Consider the following 26,067-nt stretch of genomic DNA (forward strand, 5'->3'; position numbering starts at 1 on the left):
ATTGATTTAGGTGGGCTGAACACAAGGGCATGGTGCACCTTTTAGATGTTTATTTATAGAAAATCCAAATAAAAATGTCAAAGTGAAGTTTTTCTCCCCCTCCGTTGTCCCAGTTCACTACTTGGTTTGGTCCAGCACGTTAAATCTAAATAAAATACATTGACGTCTGAGGGTGTAATGTGACAAATATGGCCACAATAAATTATTTTTGGCCACAATAAAGCATAGAATTAAATGTCAGTCTGATGTGGCAATAAAAATTATCTTGAATTGAGTTGTTTTGAAATTTGGGATATAAATAAATAAAACTTTTCAGCTGATTTCCATTCTGTGTCGTTGTTGTTGTTGTTGTTTTCTCCTAAAGATTTTATGAGCTGTAGATTTCTGGTGTTTCATTGTCGCCTTCACTTTCATTGATGTCTTTTTCTCTCTCTCCTCTCTCTCTTTTTTTTCAATTAATAAACGGGAAATCTGTGATTGGCTCTTGCTGGTTGACGTCACCTCCGCCGTGACGCGTTGGACCCATTCATAAAAAAAAAAAAAGAAAAAAGAAAAACAAGAAAGAAGAGTTCTTAGGATAGACACACACCGAGAGGAGGAAGGAGACAGAACAAGAAGCTGAATGGATGCCATGATGCGCGCATAGAAGAGAGGAGGGGGAATCCACCGCAGGATCCGTGTGCGCTTTCTGCTGCTGCTTCTGGTGGAGGAAGGCAACGGGATAGACCCCCAGAGAACCCCATTCGCTTACAACACACCGAACCTGCGTCGCGGTGCGATGGAAGACCTTTGCGAGATGGACTGCACGGTGCTGAAGCGGCTCCTGAAGGACGACGGCGGCCGCTTCCTGCTGCTGGACTGCCGCTCCTTCCTGGCGTTCAGCGCCGGCCACATCCGCGGCGCCGTCAACGCGCGCTGCAACACCATCGTCCGGAGGAGGGCGAAGGGCTCCGTGCTGAGCCTGGACCAGGTCCTGGCCGGGGACGAGGAGGTGCGGGGCCGCCTGCGCTCCGGGATGTACTCCGCCGTGGTGCTGTACGACGAGAGGACGCCGGACTCGGACTCGGTGAAGGAGGACAGCACCGTGACCCTGGTGCTGAACGCGCTGTTCAGGGACTCCCAGGGAACACTTGTATACCTGCTCAAAGGTAAATCTTCTTTTTATTTTTTTAAAAGCTCTCATTTAGACCACTTTTACTCATTCACGTGGAACTAGATCACCAAAAATAAAATTCTAATACAATAATTTCATATTTTAAAGCAATTATGCGATATTTATAGTCTATTCATGTTTAATATAATATTGGAGGATATGAAATCTGCATGTTTAAAGATACACCTAGCTTAGAAAAACATTCTAAGTTGGCCATTTTTATTTTTCTTCTAAAATGCATCATATAAATATACATAATACAATTCCAATATAACAACAGCATATATATATATATATATATATATATATATATATATATATATATATATATATATATATATATATATATATATATATATGAAGATATAGAATGTATTGAAACAAACGCACTTATAGCTTAGTGGATGAGGTAATGCTGATGCGTCGAAGCCTCATGAAAACCACAGAGACACGGTGCACAACCAGGATCATTTCACAAGGAGTCCTCTGTGGGGTGTGGAAAGGAATAAGCTGAAATGAATAATAAAGAAAAGAAGGCAAAATAGAAAAAGTCAGGTTATCTGTATATTCTGGCAGCAGAAGCTGCTGCAAACAGAGGCGAATCCACCCCCCCCCCCCCCTCTTTTTTTTAACCCCGATTTGTGCATCTGTGTGCCTGCATCCTACTGATGCAGACGGCGTGAAGCACAAGAATACGAGCGGCTGGTAAACGTGACACATATGGTCGACTGTGGCCCAGTGGGGAGAGAGCGATCCGAAAGTTGTCGGTTCGACTCCAGCTTCCTCCTGTCACATGTCGATGTGCCCCTGGGCAAGGCACCTAACCCCGAGCTGCTCACCGATGTATGAATGCCTGTGCGATTGAGTGAACTAGGCTCCAGTGTAAAGCGTTTTGGTCAGTATGGCTAGAATAGCGACATATAAATTCAGTCCATTTACCACAACAGTGGATGCAGTTTGACACGAGCAGCAGTTGGATATTTCCTTTTGAATGAAGTGTTTTAAATGAGCTGGACCATGATTGCATTCCCAGCTTCAGATTTAGTTTGCTCTTCTTGATTCTCCCTGTATGTATTTCATGTGGTTGATCATACGTCGTTAATCGTCATATTTTTTGTTTTGTTTCTTAGGTGGATATGACCGATTTTTCACAGAGTACCCCGAGTTTTGCTTAAAAAACAAGTCCTTGCCGTCCCTCGCCAGCCAGTCCAGCATGGACTCCTGCTCATCGTGTGGGACGCCACACAACGATCAGGTAAGACTGTCACCCTCTGCCAGAAAATGTTTCCTGCATTAAAGTAAACACGTTAAAGCAGCCCTCCCCGACAAGCCTGAGCATCGTAAGGCATTGATTCAGCTCACTGTGGTATTCACAAACATTTAAAATTCAGAAATGTATAGCATAGTCTAAAGTACGTTACTGAAAACAAAACAATGATTCCTACTTCCATATTGATTAGTCTGAATAAAACTAAAAGCCTACCTTATTAATTTGGCTTTTAGTTGAACGATTATTTAATGATAACTTTAGGCTTTATTACTTAATTTCCATTTTAGGTGTTACCTATTTGAATGTGTATATTCTTATCGATTTGGCTGTACTGTATTTTCTTTTACAATTACAAGTCCTTTAATTATACATTTGTACAGTTCCACACCCTCTTTATTTACTTAATGTCTTTCTTATTATGGTTTTTGGCGCTTATTTATTTGTAACCTCTGAAAAGCACTTTGGGTTTCACTTGTCTGTTTGAAATGTGCTCTACAAATCAAGCCATAGAGTAAACACTTGGGAAATGTAATAGTAGTTTTCATTAGGTTATTGTACAATATATATATATATATATATATATATATATATAGTACAATAACCTAATGAAAACATTATATATATATATATATATATATATATATATATATATATATATATATATATATATATGTTGTCCTTTTTGCGTTTCTGCTCTTCATGGACTAACCGTGGTATTTACTCTGGTAGAGCCTGCATTCAGCTGCTAAACAGACGTGGCCTTTGTAGTTTACTTGTGACCTTCATAAGAGTGATGGGTTGAGCTCCATTAGTTTACATCCCATGACTGTTTTTTTTTTCTTCTTTTTTTTTTTGTGACCGGAAATATTGATAAAGTCTTTAATGAAAGCAAGAGAAAAGTGCAGTAGTCTTCTTTTAGCCAGCTGATCCACAGTGTGTAGGAGTATGTTGGGAGGAGCAGCTCTTGCCGTTCTGGTGCCTTCTCTGGCATTTCTTTAAAATGTTGAATTTCGAGTGATTTCTTTTTTAATTTGTATGTTTTTTTTTAAAAAACCAGAGAAACTCCCCTGTTAGCGGCTGAGTTTGGACACAATAACACAGCCCTCTCCTCCCCCTGTCTCTTGCTGTGCACTGCCTGTCAGTTGGCTAAAAAAAGGCTATCACACTTTTCCATTTGCTTAGAAGGAAGAGAAATTTGTCAATTTTTTAAACACTTTCAGGCAGGTGCAGTGTTGAAATTTAGGATAGCTTTCGAAACCTTTGAGTCAGCTGTCAGTGGTAATCCTAGTGTTGCTGTAATACGAGCAGAATAAAAAAAAGGGATCATATTACAAAAATAAGCACTTCAAATCTTCTGCTAAATTTTTTTTACAGTCTATTTTGGTTGAATACACAAATCTATATGTCAATAAATAAATGGCAAGTATTACTTTATTATACCTGGTATAAAAAGTCTCACATTAGTTTAAAAGCAGTCTAAATCATCATTGCGTTTCTGCTGTACTGCTAGTTAAGGTAATTATAGATTGAGGGTCTCATACAGGCCCATGCCCGGGTTAAGACATGAGTGTAAACACAGCATGTTATTAGCTTTATTCATGGTCTCATGCATTAAACGTTACTGACTTGCGTATCTTTGCCAGTTTTGAGGCCGCTTTAGATTGATTAACATGCTTAAAATAAGTGACCGAATAGGGTGGCTGAAAGTCAGAGTTCGGCATCGATTCCGCTCTCGATCACTTCCTGTGACCTAGCTGGCCTTGTTTTTTTTTTTTGTTTTTTTTGTTGGACAGTCATCTGTTTGTTTGAGCTGGCGGATTTTACGCAACTCTCACAGTCACATGCGCTTTGGGTTTAATTCCCCTGGAATTCACGAGGGCAAAGAGACTCAGACAACCCAGCCTCTGTGTGCATGTCTGTGTTCTCCTAAAAAAAAAAAAAATCACTTTGTTGTCTCTCTGCACATCCTGTCAGGTGCATTTTAAAAAAAGAAAAAAACGAAAGAAAATGTATTTATGAGAAAGCTGCAACTTCCTGCAGCAGCATGGATATGATGGAGAGACTGGCCGAGAGCGATGCAGCCCACTTCACCCCTCCTCGCTCCGCATCTCTTAGCTGTATCGATCATTTCCTGAGTCCGTGTCAGTACCAAATTCGTCAGCGGCGGTGACATAAACAGACAGAGCTTTTTGTCAATAGGCTGCACTGCCGGTATGGACCGCTGCTGACTGGTTGACCTCTCAGATCCAGTCAGAGGGTGGCACTCCAGCTCAACGCACGTTAGATAACGCGTTAAGACGGGTTTCAGAAATAAAACTCAAGACTAGATCAGGGAATATTTTTTTTCAAAATTCAATATTTAATCAACAGGTCGTATTTTTTTCACCCGACTCAAAGCCAACACAAGCCCGACGCTGCTGCAGAGCTTTTCCATTCTCTAGGAAGCTTCATAAATATTAATAACCTCGGTACTTTAGCTCCCTGCCTGGGCACCGTAGAAGGCAAAGATGGGCTTTTGCTTACACAGGACCAGCTGCAAACACGCTCTGCTCAGAGCAACTAAACGCTGTGAAAACACGACGGTATTTCAGCTGAATTAACTGGTTAATCAGGTGATTAGTCATAAACATACAACCAAAACGGTCCGACCGTGTTTCTCACCCAGATAATAAACCTACTCCGGTCAGATATGAAGTGTTGCCAATGCCATTAAGAAAATTGAGCCAATGTCAAGTTACTGGGCCTCTGTGGCTCCCTGAGACAGTGAATGCTCCGTTATCCTACTTCCATTCTCTCCTAAATAAGTTATGTATTGCTTAATAAGTGACTGTTCTTCATAAAAAATCTCTCATATGTCGGTGTCTCCAGGGCGGTCCCGTTGAGATCCTCCCGTTCCTATACCTCGGCAGCGCCCTTCACGCCTCCAAGAAGGATGTCCTGGACAGCATCGGTATCTCCGCCTTGCTGAATGTGTCGGCCGACTGTCCCAACCACTTTGAGGGGACCTACCAGTACAAGTGCATCCCGGTGGAGGACAACCACAAAGAGGACATCAGCTCCTGGTTCCTGGAGGCCATTGAGTTTATAGGTCAGTGTCTGAACAGAGGTGTGCTTGCATAATACGGCAGATGACCTTTTTAGGATTGCAATGGGTTTTCTGCTTTATTGTGTCTGGATTCCATCCTTCCGTCGATCCAGACTGAATAAAAAGGGAACTCTGAAATTTTGACTTCAGGCAAATGAAGGAATTTCGGTAATATAGATAATTTTTTTTTAAATCAAAAGGAACGATAAAATACAAATTTTTTTAATCAACTGAACATTTGTCATTCCACTTGTCAAATGTTAGTATTCAAATATACCCTTTGAGAGATAAAATTGAATGTTGAAGCGCTCCATTCAATAATTCCCTTGTAAGACTCTTTTTTTTTTTTTTTTGAGTGCATTATGTACGCAGTCAAGTGTGCTATATTTTTGCATATCTGCACCGAGTACTGAGACAGTGTGCGCTATGAGTGTGTGTGTTAGCGTCTGCTCGGATGTATATGTGTGTGTGCAGGTGAAGGTTGCTGGTATGCGTCACAGTTAGCTGCTGTGGGACCGGTTTCTGACTCATTCCACATTACCAAGTGAACAGACGCTGCGCTGGAGTTAGCTTTGAATCCATCTGTGAGAGTGTGTTTGCTAAAGGGAGAGATGAGGGAAAAATATTAGAGACGGGTGAATTTCAACAGCAATCTGACTTGTGTCTAATTTGCCTGCAAATACATTCAATCGTTTGGAGAAAATTCAAAATAGGAAATAGAGACTGTAAATGCTGTAATCAAACTACAGTATTACCTAAATCAGGTTGTTCCTCCTGACAAAGTCAGAGCATGTATGCACACTGAGACGGTGCCATAAATAGGCCAGAGGAGGATGTGTGAAAAGAGGTGTAGATGATTCAAATGTTTCACTTGTGTGTGTGTGTGTTTCACTTACTGTAAATGTGATTTGCTGCATTCTCACTTTGAGGTTAGTTATCAGTTTGAGAACACAGAGACGCACGAATGTGCGTAGGAGAGAAAACCGAAAGCAGTTTTGTGTGAGGCGTCACTGTACATCTGGTGTGAAAAGATACTTGCTGGGTGTAAAAACTATGCATAAGGGGTGATAATTAGTTAAAATGTATAGGTTTCAAAGCATAACATTACTTTTAATTAAATTTTTTAAATGCTAAGTGTTTACTTAGTATTTTAATCAGTGGGCATATTTATTGAAAAAGCAAAGAAATTAGACGAATAACCCGGTTGTTGAGATAAGTGTCATCTTAAATTGTGGTATTTGGTAGAACATCACATATTAAACTTGGTAGAGCATCACATATTAAAGAGCAATTACTGCAGCTCACTTTCTCGCTTGCTATGCTGAAGCAGCACAGCTAACTGAACGCTGAACACATTAAACAGACCACAGACTCGTGCTTTTTTCAGCCAAAATAGGAGTTAGCAATAGTATAGCAACACTTAGCTAGTTGGCTAACTTGTTTACATCTCCTAAACGTAACAATTTTAAGATGATAAGGAATAAAATTTAAACACAGATCGCAAAACATTTGACTTGTGACCATTAATGATCACCTCAGTTTCGTTAAATTTCAAAGTGCAATTACAACAACAAACCAGCAATGCCTGCTAAAAGCATGCTAACAAGCGCCTAATGACGAGGCTCAGCTAGCCCATCACCCTATGCTTGTTTTTTTTTTCTGCTTGATGTCATATATTACATGTTAAACAATAAAATGCGCACAAAGACACTTAGATCAGTAACATGTTTAATTTTAGAGACAAATAACAGCCAACTAGCATGTTCCGTAAAACTTGCAGTTTGTAATCTATCTTACTACTATTTTAACATGGGTTAAAAGGTACTAAGCAAAGAGTAATTTATCTTAGGTTAGACCAGTTTAAATGATCTCCAAATTCTTACAACTAGAAAAAATAAAAGATGCTAAAAGCATTCTAACAAGCTTAAAATCCAGCCCGACCAGCATTTCACCTTAGATTAATACATTTAATATATCAGGCAGGGAGGCAGCCTGGGATATAGCTGGTGAAATTGAACAAAAAATATGGATGGTTAATCACATTTTATTATTATAGTTAACAAGTGGCTAGATTTTATTTACACAGGACTAGGTTAATTTGGATAGCTTTTCTCCTTTATTATTTTTTTATTCTGGTTTGCCTGATAAAAAAAAAAAAAATCTGATTAATGTTGGTAGACTTAAGAATGGTTTAATTAAGAATGAAGGGGAAAAAAACAAAATAAGACGATTTCTGTAAGTGGGCTACTTTTCCAAAGCAATGTATTTTGTATATCAGATGTGTTGGAGCTTTAATGAATATATGTTTTAGCTGGAGATTTGATTGTTTTGCTTTTGTTGTTAGTGGACTCCACTGAACCGTGATCCCTCTCTGTTTTCTCAGATTCAGTACGGGACTCAAGCGGACGAGTGCTGGTCCACTGTCAAGCGGGCATCTCCCGCTCCGCCACCATTTGCCTGGCGTACCTGATGAAGAGGAAACGGGTGCGTCTGGACGAAGCGTTCGAGTTTGTGCGCCGCCGCCGCAGCATCATCTCCCCCAACTTCAGCTTCATGGGCCAGCTGCTGCAGTTCGAGTCCCAGGTCCTCGCCACCTCCTGCGCCGCTGAGGCGGCGGCCACGGCGAGCCCGCTGCTTGGACCCAAGTCGACCGTGGCCACCGGTTCGACGACTGCCACTCCCACGTCGCCGTTCATCTTCAACTTCCCCGTGTCGGTGGTGAACCCGGCCTACCTGCACCACAGCCCCATCACGACCTCCCCCGGCTGCTAATGGACAGCCTTACCCTGACTAAAAGTGAGAGCAAACTTGGCTGACCTCTGCAGTATGTCCGTACTTCCAATGACTCGGAAGCGAGAAGCGTCGCGGTGCCTGAAAAGGACTTTTTCTTTTTTCTTTTTTTTTAAACACACCAGCCAACGCTCCGTCAGTTTTCACAAGACATTTATTCCAGTTGACCAAAAATGAAAACGTCTTTTGTAGACTTGTTTCTTGTTCACGCGGAGTGTTGGACTGACATCGACTCAAAGACACGCTTTTCTTCCAACGTGCACAGAGACGCACCGCTGACGCACGCAGAAACCCGGACACGTCGAGGCCCGAGCGGCTGCAAAAAAAAAAAAAAACCCTATCTTCCCCTCGCTCCCACGCACGCGTTCATGCCTGCCGACTGAATAAGCTCAGTATGAAGATAGCTTGTTTCTATGGAGACGAGGTCTTTAGGAGAGGAGATGGACACAGGAAGGAAGGGTGGGGGGGGGGGATTTTAAGCGCTCCCTCTTTCCTCCTCGGGTGTCCCTCCTGTCGCCGAACAAAGGAGGTGGACGGAGAAGAAAAGAGGGAGGGAAAAAATGAGGGTGACAGAAAGCAGGAGCCTCTTCAGTGACAGGTGTTATGCCGGGGATCCGACCGGAGCTTCCTGCCCTTCACACGTCCTCTTCCTCTCCTCTCATCTCCCTTTTCATCCTTTTTATGCTTCCTCCCTCCTCCTCATCCTCTCATCTCTGCCTCTCATCTTAGGCCTGTCCCCCCCCCCCCCCCCTCCCTCCCTCTTTTTCTTCTCTGCTCTTCGTCTTCTCCTCAATGAAGAGGCTAAAAATAAATAGATCAAGATGCCAAATAAAAAGGCTGGGGCCCCTTGTAAATGAACCAGGGAAACACCCGACACCACAAAGCCCTTCTCCATCAAATCTAAATATTATTATTATTATTATTTGGCAAAAAGGGCTGAAATTTGTGGGAAAAGGATTTGTTTGTTGAATGGGTTCATTGAAGAATGACAATATTTTGGAGTAAAGGTGAGCTAACGATTCTCGTTTTAGATCAAACTGCCTGGAAGACAGCTTCTTAAAGTACCATTCTTTTTAAAGCATATGATGAAATATGTTCTGAGCTAATTTCCCCAAACTCAAAAAACAAAAACAGCAGCTTGGTATTTTTTTTTGTTTTTTTTTCTCGGTAATGTTTTATTTCTTAGAGCAGTCTGAAATGAAGAACACAGTGGCTATAATTTATTTTAAATTTTTTTCCAATGGACACACAAAAACAACCGTTAGTGTCAGTGGATGGGCTTTTTAAGATGTTTGTGCCTTGTTTGTTAAGGTATCCCCAGTAAATCTTAACCGTTATTTTCTTTTGTATAACTGTAAGACAGCAGACTGGTAAATATTTGGCAGATCTCTTAAAATCCACAATAGGCATGGGCCGGTATGAGATTCTCACAGTAAAGCTTAAATAGTATGCAAAAAAAAAAAAAAGTATCAAATTTTTTTAAAGATGATACTAACGCCTCAGTAAAACTCAGTAAAACTCCCCCACCAATTTACTAGTAGTTTACTTGTGCATACTGTGCAGAATATTATACCTTTTTTTCCTTTTTACCCTTATCGTTATTATGAAAATATAACTATAGGATAAAACAAGTTAAATCACCTGCAAACTAGCAAGGAACTAGCCAGAAACCAGTGCTAAAGCTAGCTAGCTAAACTGCAGTTGTAGAATCTTTTAAAAATTATATTTAAGTGAACTACACATGTAGAATTTTAACTTTTACCATTTGTAAAAATGTTTAGTTTAGTTTAAAAGTCTAATTTTAATAGCTAAAGAACTGCTGCTAAACATATGTTAACTAGCTCACAACAAAAGAGCCCAGGCTAGCACGTTGCCTTAAATTTAGATCGTTATATAAATGTGGTAATATTCTAACATGAGTGAAATACCACAAAGCACACCGCCAGACCAGAAAATAAATTATCTTAATTTCAAACAGTTTATTTCAGTAGTAAATAGGATTTTGAATAAGAGATTATTGGGGGCATCATTTTAGTTTCCATCCCATGACTCTACATGTTTTGTTCTTTTTTTTACCGTACTGAAAATACTTCCAAACGGACGAGTTTAGCTTTTTAAAAATGACGGAAAAGTGTCTTTTTTTCAGCCAGATGACTGGCAGTGCAAAGAAATGTGGAGGATGAGCACACAGCTGCATATACAACCCACACAGCCACAGAAAACTATGGCCACTTCCACTTTTTCTGGAATCACTTTAAAAAGACGTTAAGCCATCGAAATTTTATGATTTTTTTTTTTAAATCAGCTTTGAAATTTTTTATTTTTGTTACACCTTAAGAGCGGTAACCGACCCATGCCTATTCCACCATTGACATGATCAATTTCTAATCATGGGTTACTGGTTTTTAATAGTTTGATTGAATTGAATTTTGATTGATCATTATCCATAAACACAATCAGGAATTAACTGTTGTACTTCAAAAACCAATCAAGCACAAAAAAGAAATCATTGCATCTCAGTTCTCGAACACTCCCGCATTACTAAAGTTTCAGGCGAAGATTAACACTGTGTTAGACCAATAAAGGCAAAAAAATCAAAACATTTTTTATACCAGACTCGAAGCTAGGCTAGACCAATACCCGTACAGACTCACAGACATTTTTGAGGTTTCTAAACTTTGTTTTTTTTTTTTCCTGTTTCTTTCAAGATCGTCTGCACCTCTTTCTCTCTGTGTAGCACTTTGAAGTGATGCAATACTGTATTTGTAATTTTACTGGTTGATTTGCACATTGGTGGTGATGCCGGGCTGAGTCAATCTTTGTTTTGAGAGGTGAACAAAAAAGTGGGACCAGCGGGTAAAAAATGCAATACTTTGTACAGATGTGTGTGGTTTGTACCTGTACATCTGAATGCCTCTCCGTCTTCAGTCCCATCTCTATCTCACTCTCTATCTCTGGTCCACCATGGCAATATCGACCCTTCAAACGGAAACATGTTTCCCTCAGTTTCATTGTGGAATGAATGACCTGTGCATTTATTTATTACTGAAAATCTGCTGTTGAATAAATAATGTTCTTAGATAACTTGTATGAGGGTGCTTTGCTTTATTCCATCTTTATTCTATTTTAAATGCAACTTTCCTCCATGATACACTCACTAAATGATAGCAATCAAAACAATATAGATCCAGTAGATAGTAGGAAAATCATGGAGGGACTCACCAAACCACAAACATATTCAGTCGGATTTATTTATTGGCATATTTTCCTCTGTAATTTAGATGACCTTCTAGCCGTCTCATTTTAGAGCAAAAAAAAAAAAAAAAAAAAAGTAGTGATTATAATAGAACACAAAGCACATATATTGAATATAATTTTCAAAAATGGAATCTTGAATTAGATGGGATGGTGGTGGGGGTTGAGTTAGCAAACTAAACCAAAGCAAAACGGCAAATGATAAGAAAACAAAAATCATATTTATTTTTTTTGGAAACGTTAGTCATTTTTCTTTGAGCTCTGAATTATTCTGAAATGAATATTGGTTAGCAGCGCCATCCACTGGTGAGAACATTTAACTGATTATTTTTGGCATTTACTGGCTGAGAGTAAAGTTGCAAGAAAACAATAACAAAAACATTATCGAGATGCCATCAGGTCAAGGGGGCGACTGCTTTGAATGATTCAATTTACAATTTAAATGAAGCTATTTTCAATGTATGACCAAGTCACTCCTGTCAGCTAAGAACAGCAAGCTGAGGCAACAGTTCAGACATCCTCTCTGAAATTGGAAAATTAAAAAGACTGGAGTCTTGGTTTTGGCTGTGACATTCTGATGGTGTGACCATGAATCCGGTACCGACTGCTCAGGCTGGTACTGAGTACTGTTGCTGACCGTGTCCTTTCCTGACTTGTGTATCCACCCATTCCAGCCGGATATTTACCATGTCACCAAGCTTAAATCATCTCAAAACGGACGGACGCTAGCAGGACATCGAGTTCACTGTCCTCCAACGACCCGCGGTTGTCAGAACTCAACCCATAGAGCACAAATGGGATGTTGCGCAATGGCAGACTTGCATAATTGATGTGCGGCTGAAAAATCTGCAAGTGTGCGCTGTACTCATGTCAAAAATATCTTTGGAATGTTTCGGAGTCCTTGGTGAGTCTTTTCCAATAAAAAAAAAGCATTTCTGGAGGCAAACGGAGCTCAAACTTGTCACTAGCTAGGTGTACCTAATAAAGTGGCTGGTGAGTGTAGATTAAATATGGCCTCATCACTCTGGAGGAGTTGTGCGTTTACATATTCTCCAGACCACAAATTGGCAGCATTAACACAGTTCCTATCTGAATTTTTTCATTCCAGACTCAAATCTTGATGTTAATTTGCTATTATTTGGAAAAATGTTAAATAATTGAGAATAATTTAGTCACAAAAAAAAAATAGGTATACAATCACTACAGGACTGAAGTTATATAAAAAAAAGTTATGTATATAGGTATTACTGTAAAATAAAAAAATCAACCAAGCAAACAGAGTTAACTTTTTTTATTAAGGATTTTCTTCTGTACAGGAGTTTTTGTGTTTCACGTGTTAGGTCTGTACAACCATCTGTACAACAGCAGGTCGGACATAACTGGTGAGGAAACTTGTTAATCTGCTGTTTTGTTCGGTCAGACAGTGAGCGTGGACTTATTTTACAAACACACACGGTCCCTTCAGTATATATATATACAGAAACATGACGGACTGACCAATGAGACAAAACCAGCAGGAGACAGACTGCTTAAACTGAACAAGAAATAGTCATAAAAACAGTTTTTACAGATAACTCATCCATTAAAAGGCCCGTCTGGAGATTTTTTTTTTTTGTTTTTTTTTTTAGCAGTTTTTAAAGAATCAGTGCACAACTTAATTATCTTAATGTTTTTTTTTTTTAATGTTTAAACCAAAAAGTGTATTCAATTTCCAAATGACACCACAGAGGAAGATTTGCTTGGAGACAATCTTAACCTCGGTGATATAACCTGACAAAAAAAATAAATAAAAATACACCAAGTCTCTTGATGCAAACTCTGTTTTATAGCATCAGATGGACATTTCAATGCCAACCTCATTTCATGCTCATCAGTTTTCCCCATTTTCTGCTGCGGTAATTTATTCTGTCCACTGGTTTATTCACGTTCTGGTATTTTCCATAATGAATTTAATTTATGGTTTGTCAAAACGTCTCATTGCTCGCTGGATTTTGTGCCGCGACGGAAAACTGCCGAATTTTCCGAAACACTGGAGTGTCAGAGGCTGAAGTGAGAACTTAATTTTCTAAAAGAAAAACAGCTTGAACATAAAAAAAAAACATGAATCAAATCTTATTAGAGCAGAGACACTTTTCAGATATATATATATATAAAAAAAAAACTTAGAAAAGATGGGAACCAGCCGCCTCTTTTCTGAATTTAGCAAAACAAACACGGGCTTCTACACAGACCTCACGTAGGAATTCAAGCCTTTTCCTCATTCAGCTTTTCAGACGTCTCAAACCTTCGTTAGTTTAAAACTATAAAGTAAAAATGTTCGTTATGAGGCAGCTATTTCTATAGTGGTCAGGCTATAACATGGAAAATCCAGAAACTGGAAGAGGGGAATTCAGGAAGGAAGAACAGGAAGAACACAATGGAGGAAAGAAGTAAGGAAGGACAGTGGGATAGGGAATAAAGTCTGGAAATACAATTATATTTGCACATTAGGCAATTTTCCAAACTGTGTAGGAACCTTACAAAAACATTAAACAATCAGTCTGGTTCAGCTCTATTTTATCAGAGGAGTCGGACTGAGTGACAAATGACTTAATGTGGTCCCATCTAATGTAGAGTGTCATATTTAGAAAATAGCCAACGATCAGCAGGTGAATATGGTCAAAAACGTAAAAAAAAACAAAACAAAAAAAAACTAAACGGTATGTACTGTGTACACCTGGTATAAAACGTGGGAAAACACTTGTTTTTATTCAGCCTGTGTTCCCCACTGCTTCATCCCAGCATAAATAAACCCCATAGATCTGTTCGGCCTGGGACCTGAATGGCTCAGTAGAGTACAGTGAGAAAAACGTTCCTTTTTTTTTACAACGACCCACCACCCAACAGCTCTCCATTAATGCCCTCCTGAATCATACAACTGAAATAAAAGCGTACCCTTTCACTCGTTAGCACAAGCGGGCAGTTACACTGTTGGGCCACTGGGGGGCGGCAACAGATAACGACCAGAGAGGAAAGGGACGAGAAGGCAGCAGGTTCATGTAAACAGACACACATTTCAAACATCTCAGACATTACGCAATACAGAATAACAATAAAAAAAAAAAAAGAAAAAAGAAAAACTAGCTTCACGTGTAGGATGTAGTTGAGTAACGGAGGAGAGGCACCTTTTGCTTTCTGCTATTAAATCCAGTACATTCAGTTTCTTCATCTAATTATACTTTTCAAAAAGTGAAAAACCATCGGAGAAAAGAGTGGACCTGTATTAAAATGTTCCCAATGGGCATTTAACATCCCATGCTAGCTGTAGTGGTTCAGTCTGTAGCCTGGCTACCCTGCTGCTGCAGTTTAAACACTCACTGGTGGGAGATGCATGTTTCAGATTTAGAGTAGAAACACGTATTTGAGTGGCTAAGTAAATGCACTGAACGTTTTAAATGAGAAGAGGTAAGAATGTTTTTTCTCTATTCCTCACAATAGTGTCTTTAAAACAAACTGTGTGTAGCTGCTTGTGTGTAAATATTAGTTATGGCCTAAAAAAAGGCAGAAATAAATGTACTTTGATGTTTTACAGTACTTATCATCAGTATAGGCAGAACCGTCTTTTTTGTGAGTTGAAGAGTTTTTATATAAGGAGAGATTTAATGCAGTTGATAAACGCCTCAAAAATCGAATAATCTCTCAAGTGAAACCCTGAAATTAATCTGAAGCACAAATAAAAATATACGGCGCTCAAAGAGTTTTTGCGTTTTTTTTTGTCGTTGTTTCTTTTTAACAAATAGAAATCTGAAAAGTAGAACATTCGTTTATATTTAGCCCACTTTACTCTCTCAGCAGGACTGTCACTACATTTGTTGTGATGATTTAAAATGGCAAAAGAGGACAAGCTGTCAAAACAGGCCATTAAAACGTGAGGACAGAATGGACGAGCAGCACACAGGTACCAGGACAGTAACGTGTGTCTGGCTTCTGTGACTGAGCTGCAAAGCGGATAATCAACCCGAGTTTCCTCCTCATAGGCTAAATAAGGATGTATAGCTACCGTCTGCTGACTTTGGACCGAACCTATAGCCCCTTAGCCCAACTCGACCCGCTCTTTTAGTATATTTTAGCATGTTTCAGGGAACATTTCCTATCCACCACCTCAGGACCAGCTTTAGAGACTTGATGCCAGAGGTATGGGCTGTTTCCTCCCCTCCGTCCATTCTCGTCTGTTTAGAAAGTTGTTCTGGTCCTCTTCAGATCCAGCTGTGGACGGTCTTTTAGGACTTCTGCTCTGCAGTGGCAGCGGGCGCAGCGACACTCTCTGGCTTCAGAATCTGATAGGTGATCAAGTACTCTGGGTAAGCCTGAAGAACAGAGAAAACATGCATGTGGATCTTATTCATTTCGTTTCAGCAAATAGAAATATTTTAACGTAACCAGATCAAATATGGCTCTTTTACTTTAATGCAAGTATTTGATATACTAGGAGCACTTTTAATAGAATTTAGGTATGCGACACAGCAATAATGCCCTCAGTACACAGCAAAGTGCACTGAGCCTTAGAATAAAATCATCTTTGGTTGCTGCAGCACAGTCTCTCACTGGGAATAATAATAATTAAAAAAAACACCTTTACTCTGATTACAAAGAATATTTATGTTAAGAAAACAACTTTTAGTGAGCAAAAGCAGCAGTGCCACAATTACACAATTTCTCTAAACCAAATGTAGCAATGGAGTTTTTGTAACTTCTTTTATTTTTTTAAGTGGATGAGTTTCCATAAAACTTCATTAAGTCATCTGTACCTCTGGGGTGAAAATACGATCCGACACAGAAGTTAATTTCTCTTATTTTCAAATGGGAAATACAAGATAACAAGATTGTTGCGTCAAGCATGCAGATGTGATTGCTACAAGAAAATAGATCAAAGCAATACTTAAAACCCTTTTTAGACGAGTGTTGCGAATTTGCATCAATCTGGTTACAGCAAAGGTGGTTTATGTATACATGTATACCACTAATGCTTAATTGTCACATACAGTGTCTCCCGTTCTAAGGATCCTATTGAAGTATTTTATCACCATCTGGCGGCCATGTTGAGAACTACAGCTAGTTTATGAAATTGACTGGGTTTGATTTAAGATTTTTCCCCCCTCACTAAATACACTTTAAATGTGAGATTAAGCTCCACTAATACAATATAAATAAACTTTCAGGGTTTTCATGCCGTTAAGTGTGAAGGGCACCATATTCATGACTTGGATATTTATAAGCAACATAGTATCTGATAATCCAAACACAAGTATTTCATTAGAATTGTCACTACCCGATCTGTACCGGTAGCACGATCCATACCATCAGCTCATTTGCGCGTGCGCGAACAGAATAACATCCGGTAGGAAATATTTCGTTTTTCTTACTTTTTTATTCTTTTGTATTTTTTCGGGGCAGCCATTTCTTTTTGTATATCTTTATATTTGCGGCAATATTGCATATTCTAAAAATTAACCAACAGAAATACATAAAAAAATACATTGCTTTTTGTTTTTTTTAATAGCAAAAATGTTTCCTAGTTGTGGTTAGGGAAATACAAATATATAAACACATATAGAAGTACAGAAACATATTTGATTTAGATTTTTCTTTTGAGGTTTGAAGTTTTTCTTATCATTTCTTTGATTTGCATATGTATGTATTATGTTCTTAATAAATGTATTTTGATAAGGCCTTCGCTTTGTGTGTGTTCTTTGTTCTATTCCCTGTTCGTGTTTGTAAATAAAACCAAAAAAAAAACAATGCGGCTACAATGTGGATAGAGGTCTTCTCTAGTTTATGATGTGTACACCAGAGGGCGCTAAAATCTCAATCGATAATTTTAACTTCCTAATAAAATAAATGTTTAGAACAAGATTATTTGTATACCGAAATTCACTGTATAATTAAGGATGAAATACTTTTTCCAGTCCTGTTTGAACAAGCAATAAAACTAACAGAGTGCATTCAGACAATACAGATAAACGTTACGCAATGATATCTTCCCGGACTTCTGAGCACATCCGATGATGACGTCAAGCAATACAATGGAGAGAATGTAAAACGTATCAATCTCTTTCAGAAAAAGTCTTAAATATTTTATTTACGATATAGTTTAGCATTATTTAATGATTTAAGTATAGAAATAAGTATTTTCAGTAACGTAATTAAATTATTTTTTTGGCAACCCAGTAGTTATTCTGTTCGCGCTTGCGCAAATGAGCTGATGGTACGGATCGGGTAGTGACAAGAATCCTTTAGCAGTTTTGAGGCATAAAAAAGGCGCACCGACCTGCTCCCCTCTGTAGATGACATACTCTGCGTAGGCCAGCCCATTGACGCTGGGTCGCCCTATGACCGAGTGGTGCCCGGGGGGGGCGTGGGCCATCTTCATGGCGCTGAACTGAAGAAAGGACTTACCCAGCGTCACCCGGCAGAACAGCATCTGTCTGCAGACACGCAGCAGAAAGACAAAGCACGCTTACCACCATTTATGATCCAGCCTTCAATTAACGGTGATTAGCTAGTGAGGTACTGAGGCTGACCTGTGACACACATAGCAGGAGCGGTCTTTGTGGGTAGGACACCCTGTCCCTCCACCGATCCCGTATACATACTGGTTGCTTTTGGACGAGTTCTCTGCGAAATAGATCCCCGCCCCGAACATGCCGCCGATGTAGGCATGCCGCTCGTCAAAGCCCTTGTGGATGATTGCATTGATGAAGGGAGAACCTGGTGACGTTAAGAAAGCACATGGTTGAATTAATACACCCCTCCGAATCAGAGCAAATCTGTCTAAACCTAACTTTCTACTTTAGTCAGTCGGACCGCCACAAATTCAAGACAAGTTTCTCTGAAAACCACGAGGAATGATCCGAAACACGGTCTTTGATCACACAGCTCAACGTCTGACAGCCACAGAGCAGCTGGAGATGCTGGGTGAGGGTTTTCCGGGGGAAATCTACGATCTGAGACGGATCTAAGAGCACTGAAGCCAGGCAGGCCATTTCAGGCATCAGAGAAGCCTGATTATTTCCTGGGATTTCCAGCTCTGCAGCGTGGAGCCGCTTTAGAGGAACCAAACTCAGCTGCAGTCCTGAGGGCGGTGTTCCCGGTAAGCGGCGCGCTTGAAAGGGCAAGGATGATAAACGAGACCCGCTCGAGCTCGCAGTCAAGCTGGGAGAGTGAAAACGTCGAAGTTCTAACTTAATCTTCCACTGAACAAATGGCTGAACCCCCAAACAGGAGAAAGTCACTAAAAACTCCAGGGAAAAGGGACAGAGCCGAGCAACTTCTGCCTCATTTACTGAAATGTTTTCAGCCTACAACACACTTTGATGTTACCTAAAATAAATGTTATAAAACCTTGATGTGTACAGGGACCACTGCATACCTGCCTGTTACTATGGAGCAAAGATCACTAGGGCCAGAAAATGCCCAAGGACTGCATTTTATTTAATGTTAAAGGACCATAGTGTAAGTTCCAGGATTTTTGCAAACATTTCCCCCTTTGGCGACAAGAGGTCGCCAGATAGGGGATAATAGTAATGATAATAGTCTGACTACTGTAATAAAGCAATATCCAAACATAAAACTGTTCAAATTGTTGTATACAAATTTTTTCTTACTGGATATAATATGCAATTATGTTAGTAATAGCACAGTAATAGTTATTATAATTATTGCAGCTGATTATAGTTACTACAGTTGTTATTATGTTTAGCACATAGAGTAGGTTAAAATACAATGATATATTCAAATAGAAAACAAAGGGTGCATAATTATTACATTTAACATACCGTATATAAGATTGAAAGGGTGATATGATTGTATGTTGTGTATATAGAACATATATACATATACAGTCATATTTTATATATATATATATATATATATATATATATATATATATATATATATATATATATATACAGTCATATTATATATATATATATACAGTCATATTATATATATATATATATACAGTCATATTATATATATATATATACAGTCATATTTTATATATATATATATATATATATATATATATATATATATATGACCGTATATGTATATATATATAATATGACTGTATATGTATATATGTTCTATATACACACATACATACACACATACATATATATATAAATAACCTTTTACTTCTACCCACTACTTTTGAAAATGTAATTTATTGTTAAATTGTTATACTTTAATTATGATTACTATTATCTTTCTTTAACATATTCCAATCAAGAATCGATAATCTATTTACATTCTACAAGAGAATAAAACCTTTGCTTTTCATGGGAATAAAGATAAAAAGTGTGTAATTTAGACTATATTGAGAAAAAAAAACTTAAAACAACATTTTTATTGCCATTCTTTTTTTCTTTTTTTTTGGACGACATAAATTACCATGAAACAACATTCTCTCATTGTGGTGGTTGTGATTCTCGTCAGCTATTTCCTTCTGCCTGTGCGCGTATCTCTCCCGCAGCTTCTTATTCACAACCTTTTGAATCTGCACTCAAGAGGAAAAAGGAAAGGAAATTAGCAGGGAGACCCAGCGGAAAGTTTGTTGCATTACAAGCCCGAGTCGGAGTGTGTTTTCCATCTGCACCTTAATGATGTTGTAGCGGCTGAAGACTCCGCCTGCGTTGCCTCCGTCGCGGTGCTCTCTGATCGTGCTCTGCAGCTGAGGGGCGACAGCAACAAGCGCGGCACATTAAAAACAAGAACAAAGCACATGGGAAATGTGCTGCTTATCTGCTATCTCAGCCGTTACAGAATCCATTTATTTACTGCGGAAGTGGAGCAGTAACTCATTAAATCAAATACCTGGACGGCACCCGTGGGAAATTTGCAGGAATTCAGCTGAGAAGGTGAAGCCTCAGCAGGAATGTAAGAAATGTGCCGCGCGGATTTACAAAAATAAAGAAACCGTGTGCAGAAACGAAGCCTTAACTAGAGGACTGAGCGGCGGTCATTTTCCATCAAAGATCACCTGGAAAGTTTTTAGTTAACATCTGTCACTTCTCATTAATTTAGGCCCATTTACTCTGATATCTGCTGTCTCCTTCAATCATTTCTTGTCATGTACAAGGGCAGTTCAGCAAGTGAAGCAGCTACACTGATCCTCTGAGACGCTGCTTTGTGCATCTTGTCTAACCACTCATGGGTTTTCTGAGGAAAAGCCTAACGCACATTCATCCCTTCTGTCCAAACATACACAGATTGTAAAATGAAATGCGCAGAGGTCCTTACTTCCTCCTCCACAGACTGGAACTCCTTGTCATCTGGTGCCAGGTCGATCAGCACCGTGCCCTGGCTGGAGCAGTGGAACGTCAGGTATGGATTTGCACCTGCATGTACATGTTATAAAACTGAAATAAAACTAAAACGCTGCATAAAGAACAACTCTGAGCATAGAATTACAGATCACACATAGTATTCAGGCACCATTTTCCCCCATTTACTGTTACACTCTTAGACTTAAAGGTGCATTGCGCAAGTTCCAGGATTTTTGCTGACGTCTGCCCCCTCTGGCGACAAGTTGAAATAACACCAGTGTCTCGCATTCGAGAAGAGAAGAAAAGCAAAGTCAGGACTTCACAGGTTTTTTTTTTTTTTTAAAGAGATGTAATGACTTCTGAGGTAAGAAAGTTAGAAATATAATTTTATTGTTTAACATTATATAGAAATAATATTTTATTTTGAACGGAAATGTTTCATATTGAGTCAATAGTCATTTTTTTAGGGGAAAAATATAGCTACCCTTTTAGTTGGTCACTAACGGAAGGGGCGGACTTGCCATCAGGAGCACCTTTCCTGATGCTCCCGAAGGTGGCGTGGCCCGTTGGCCTGGTCCAGTCCGCTCAGCGATCTCAAAGGTTCGGGCCGCTCTTGATAAACAATCCATGCTCTCTATGATCGATGCTCTCTATCAGAGCAGCGTTGTTGCCAGGGACTTTTCACACCTCTGCTCCACTGATTATTAATTTAAAAAAAAGGCAACTTCCCATCTTTTATGTGTTTTATTGCAGACTTCACGCATAAACGTGTACTGTTATCAAGAGTTATCAGGTAGTTGGTCGGAAACGTTGACTGGATTTGCTATTTCTGCTGAATGCGCGCTACAAATTTTGTCAGAAGTAAAAGATCTCTGTCACAGAATCTTATCTTTTTAGCAAAAAGACGGCCAACTGCTGGTCCATTTTCATTCCCCGGGCAGAACGGAGCTCCCTCCATTGCTTGAAAACTGCCCGGTTACTTACGCAGTTCCTTCACCGATCTGAGTCCAATTTTCCCTTTTCGTCGCACTACAGATTTTATTTTACTCTTGTGTGGCGTCCGTGATGCGGTCAGAGAACCGCTTGTTGCTGGTCTTTTTTTGGTCCTTCTTCCAAAACAGTCTGTGTTCTCTTGCTTCAGTGGCAGCGGAGGCTCTCAACAAAGTAACAGTTGAACCACAGTTTGACCGAGATCTCACAGCGCGTCACACGCGTGAGATTACCCAGAGGACTCGGCCAGACTCTCTCTCGCAACTGCGGTAAATGGAAGATTTTACAATTGTAAGGGCATATATGGGAAAGAAAATAAATATTTAACTTCAAAACTTGTGCAATGCACCTTTAAAGGGGACAGATCACACTTTTCAGGTCTTCCTTTTCACACTGAAATCATTCATTTGTGGTCTGTATAAAGTGGAACTGCAATGCTTTGGTCTTAATTCCTCGTTAATTTATCCCCCCTTTTTACCCCTGCTCTGAGCTGCGTCTGAGAACAACTCATTTTGGTACTGTCTCTTTAAATCTAAAGGAGGCACATTTCCCATCGTTCTTACATTTAACAGGAACATGTGCTCATATAACGAGTAATTAAGCAGTATGGGTGTGTTGGTGAGTTTTACTGACCCTGCTGGCCTCCCAGGAGCCGCTCGATGCCCTTAATGAGTTTGTGTCTGTGACCGTAAGCGTTTATGCCGATCTCCTTCAGCTCCTCGTGGCCCATGTCTGCCAGAACATCCAACGAAATCTGCCCGGAGACAATGAATACGACTCGTCAGTTCTGCTCATGCTTCTAAAAGAACATAAACTGGAAACATAAAACGTTGTGACGGAATCTACCGTCCCCCACATTGGCCACCTTTGGCAAATACATACATGCAGGTCATTTTAAACCGCTCATAAATGGCCGACACTCATAAATAATGACGAGCAGAGAGGTCAGCGACTTATAACAGGGGGAACGGGGCTGACAAATATCCATGAAAAAGGAAGGCGGCAGGAAGAAAAGGTCACTGAGCGGTTGGCAGTAATCACAGAACTGATGTGCTAATAAACGACGGGGAATTTTTCTTCCTGCTCCACGAGGCGGTTCAGGAAGATCAGATGGGGGAATAGTTACCTCACTGATAACGGGAATAAATCAGCATATCCTAAATGAGTTTGTGGAGCATCTACTCTGACAGCCGTCCTCGTCTTTTCTTCCCCGTTGTAAAAGGTTCGTTTTCCTCTCCTCCTGTTCATTTTCTCCTCTTTCTGTCATCCCATCTGTCTCATCCCCGCCTTTTCTTAGCCATCTAGAATCTTCTAGTTAGGACTTAAAAAAACGAATTACAGATGAGGCAGATGGGGATGCCACGAGGTTTGCAGATGCATGCCGGTAAAAATAAACCGTAGTAAATAATAAATGCAGGGAACTTATTAAAATGTTTACAGCACCGGATAAGAAGTTGCAGGATAACCACTGACTTCGGGTTTGTGGGATTTTAAAAAAGTTTTTTTTTTAATCCCAGCGGTGAGAGTCAGTCCCTATAATTAACAACAAATATGAGCAACGTGAGACGGAAGCAAACAAACTAAAGGTGCCAGAATACCTGCTCTCTCTGGAAGATCTCTCGGAGGTGTTCCAGCCCCAGACTCTTCAAGAACTGGTTGATGGTCATGTCGAGCAGAGCTGCAGAGGCAAAGACATCGGTAAGCTCACCAGAGGCCGTTACTTATGTGAAATCATACCGAAAAACACACCAGCAGAGGACTATACTGAGAAGCAGGGGGAAAGGTTTAATGAGCAATGTCCAGTTTAAAGTCAAAGTTTTAGATATCAGCATTTTTAGATTTATGAGCTTAGAGCTTCTGTGGAAAATCAAAGGAACCGCCTGCATCCCCAGTGTTTTCCTGCATCTGAAAGAAGAAATGACAGCAACACAATTTAAATTCTGTAAATCAGCATTTATTAATATTATTAATGATGTTGTCTAGGAATTTTTATTTCCTCACCATTATTACCATTATATGTTTTAGTCCTTTATTTCTTCCGGTATTTTCAGTTTTTTTCTTGCTATTGCCAGTAGGGTCATTTTTATAAATATCATTATACTTATTATAATTATTTTTATTATCAAAGATAAAACATGTGACAATTGTTGGCAGTAAGAAAACAACATTATATTTGATTTATAGGTTATATATATATCATTATTTTTATAAATATTACTAAATGGTAGTATTTCTTTGTCTTCATTAATGTTAAATAATCAGTATTATTTCATGACTTAAAACACCAGGACTTTTCAGTAGAGAACAGAAATTGACTATAAATAACAGTATGCGTATCTACTTAGTTTCTCTCTAGTTTTTTTTCTTCTTCTGATATTTTCCTTAAAATGTGCCGTGGTGAATTTTAGTATTCATCAAACTAACTCATCTTCTCCATGAATGCAGGCTCTATCTGTGAATAAAATAGCTTTTTTTAACCACTATATTATCTTTTTATGTAAAAGTCTACAGAGACTTAAGCAAAAAGCGGTAAGTAAAGTAAAATCTGTTGTTCTACTGTAGAACTGAGTGAAAATACAGATTTTTTTTTTTTATCTCTCACACAGATCGGCGTCTTTATTGAACCTGCTTTATGTTTGCGGGGCACAACCTGCCCATGCCAGATTGTTCACATACTTTCGCCCTCCTTCCTGTCGGACGCAGACGCTCCGTCGGCGACGCCCGTGGCCCCGGCCGCCGCGATGTCACTGAGCGGAGCGCTCAGGTTGTCGATGCTGCTCGCCGCCGACAGGCAGGACGGAGACGGGGACGGCGAGATGACCACGCCTCCCGTTGCACCTGAACTCACCACACCTGCGCTCACCTGCGTGAGAAAGGGAGACGACTGGATCACTTCGTTGAAAATTAAAACCTTAAATTAAACACGGACACTTCTTGGAGCGTGTTCGTGCTTCAGCTGGTTTTGACACGCCGACTGAAGTTGCTGCAGCTTTCATCTCCCGCTGCGGAGCTGCTGATTTGACTGACGGCAGGACGAATAAGTGCGCTGACGGCTCCGCTGCTTTTATCTCTCACGCTTCTGCTCGTCTCACACGTCCGATTGGTTTTAGTTTACATGCTCTACTCCCGACCAAACTGTCTTTAGAGTTTAGTGAATCTGACGATGTTACGCCAGAGTTGACTCTTCTGCTCCTTTAGTGCTGACACTTAAGCGCTTCCCCTCAAAGTGCGACTCCTGAAGCGCGCGGCCCATGCTGAGACCTAACTGTCTCCTTTATGCTGTGTGATCTCAGAAGCCCTGACTTAAAACTCAGTGGATGGGAACTCACCACAGTGGCCTGCGGTTTCAAACAGCTCGGCAGGGCGTCCGGTGGCATGGCGTCAATCAGCAGCGCTCTAATGTCATCCGCCTGCAGCAGCAACAAAGAGAAACAGTCACAAGATGGAGGCAGATGTGGGTTTATGACGTGTCAGCTTCCATCATGGCCTTTTTAGATAAACTAGTTCCATTTTTTTTATAAAACACAAGGCTACATAAACTAGAATGCTTATAAGCACATAGCTACATGCAAATGTATTTGTAAGCCTTGAACTTCTTAACATTTTGCATTGTTTTCATTGTATTCCATGTATTATTCATTTTATAGTAATAGCTACCTGTATATCATGCTCACAATTCTGCCTATAGTAATACCTACCTGTACGTATATATTCATAGTACATGTAAACTCTGTTATAATAATCATCTGTATATTAAGCTATTGTACATATCTGTAAAACTCTATTCACAGTAATATCCACCTGCTATTGCACTTCTAGTTAGACCTAAACTGCATTTCGTTGCCTTGTATCTGTACCTGTGTAATGACAATTAAGTTGAATCTAATCTAATCTAATTTTATTGGGATTTTATGGAATAGACCGACAGAAAGCAGCGCATTGGGAAGTGGCAGAAAAATCCTATCTACCGATGCTGTTCCAAATAAGAATCTGAAAAGTGCTGCCTGTGTTTTACCCCTCCTTTAAATAGATTAAATCCAGTGTTAGCAAATGCACGTGTGCAATGAAGCTGCTTTTTTAAAGGCCGTTGGAGAACATCATGGAACAAACAGCGTCATCAAGACCAAGGAGCACAGCGGACAGATCAGGGAGGACGTCGTAGCAGTAGGTTTAGAGCAGGGTTAGGTCCTCGAAACCATATCAATAAGCTTTAAACATC

General features: G+C 39.7%; 2 protein-coding genes across 2 annotated transcripts in view; one reads left to right on the forward strand and one right to left on the reverse strand.

Annotated features, from left to right (window-relative positions):
- Positions 1 to 234: 234 nt before the first annotated feature.
- Positions 235 to 8,844, forward strand: dusp4 (dual specificity phosphatase 4). Its single transcript, XM_012869443.3, has 4 exons — positions 235 to 1,148; positions 2,284 to 2,408; positions 5,292 to 5,511; positions 7,892 to 8,844. Exons 1-4 carry the CDS (start codon positions 779 to 781, stop codon positions 8,278 to 8,280), a joined length of 1,104 nt encoding a protein of 367 aa, XP_012724897.2. The 5' UTR covers positions 235 to 778; the 3' UTR covers positions 8,281 to 8,844.
- A 6,199-nt stretch (positions 8,845 to 15,043) lies between these two features.
- The window catches only part of tnksa (tankyrase, TRF1-interacting ankyrin-related ADP-ribose polymerase a), a 182,576-nt gene continuing 171,552 nt past the window's right edge, over positions 15,044 to 26,067 (reverse strand). Inside the window, exons 20-29 of the mRNA XM_012869429.3 lie at positions 25,178 to 25,258; positions 24,525 to 24,711; positions 23,447 to 23,526; positions 22,482 to 22,602; positions 20,833 to 20,930; positions 20,189 to 20,263; positions 19,984 to 20,089; positions 18,114 to 18,300; positions 17,861 to 18,017; positions 15,044 to 15,899 (exon numbers count right to left, since the gene is read on the reverse strand). Coding sequence (XP_012724883.2) covers positions 15,813 to 15,899; positions 17,861 to 18,017; positions 18,114 to 18,300; positions 19,984 to 20,089; positions 20,189 to 20,263; positions 20,833 to 20,930; positions 22,482 to 22,602; positions 23,447 to 23,526; positions 24,525 to 24,711; positions 25,178 to 25,258 — 1,179 coding nt within the window. The 3' untranslated portion in view covers positions 15,044 to 15,812. The remainder of the gene's footprint in view (positions 15,900 to 17,860; positions 18,018 to 18,113; positions 18,301 to 19,983; positions 20,090 to 20,188; positions 20,264 to 20,832; positions 20,931 to 22,481; positions 22,603 to 23,446; positions 23,527 to 24,524; positions 24,712 to 25,177; positions 25,259 to 26,067) is intronic.

The sequence above is a fragment of the Fundulus heteroclitus genome, chromosome 8 (genome assembly GCF_011125445.2).
Source record: "Fundulus heteroclitus isolate FHET01 chromosome 8, MU-UCD_Fhet_4.1, whole genome shotgun sequence".
NCBI lineage: Eukaryota > Metazoa > Chordata > Actinopteri > Cyprinodontiformes > Fundulidae > Fundulus > Fundulus heteroclitus.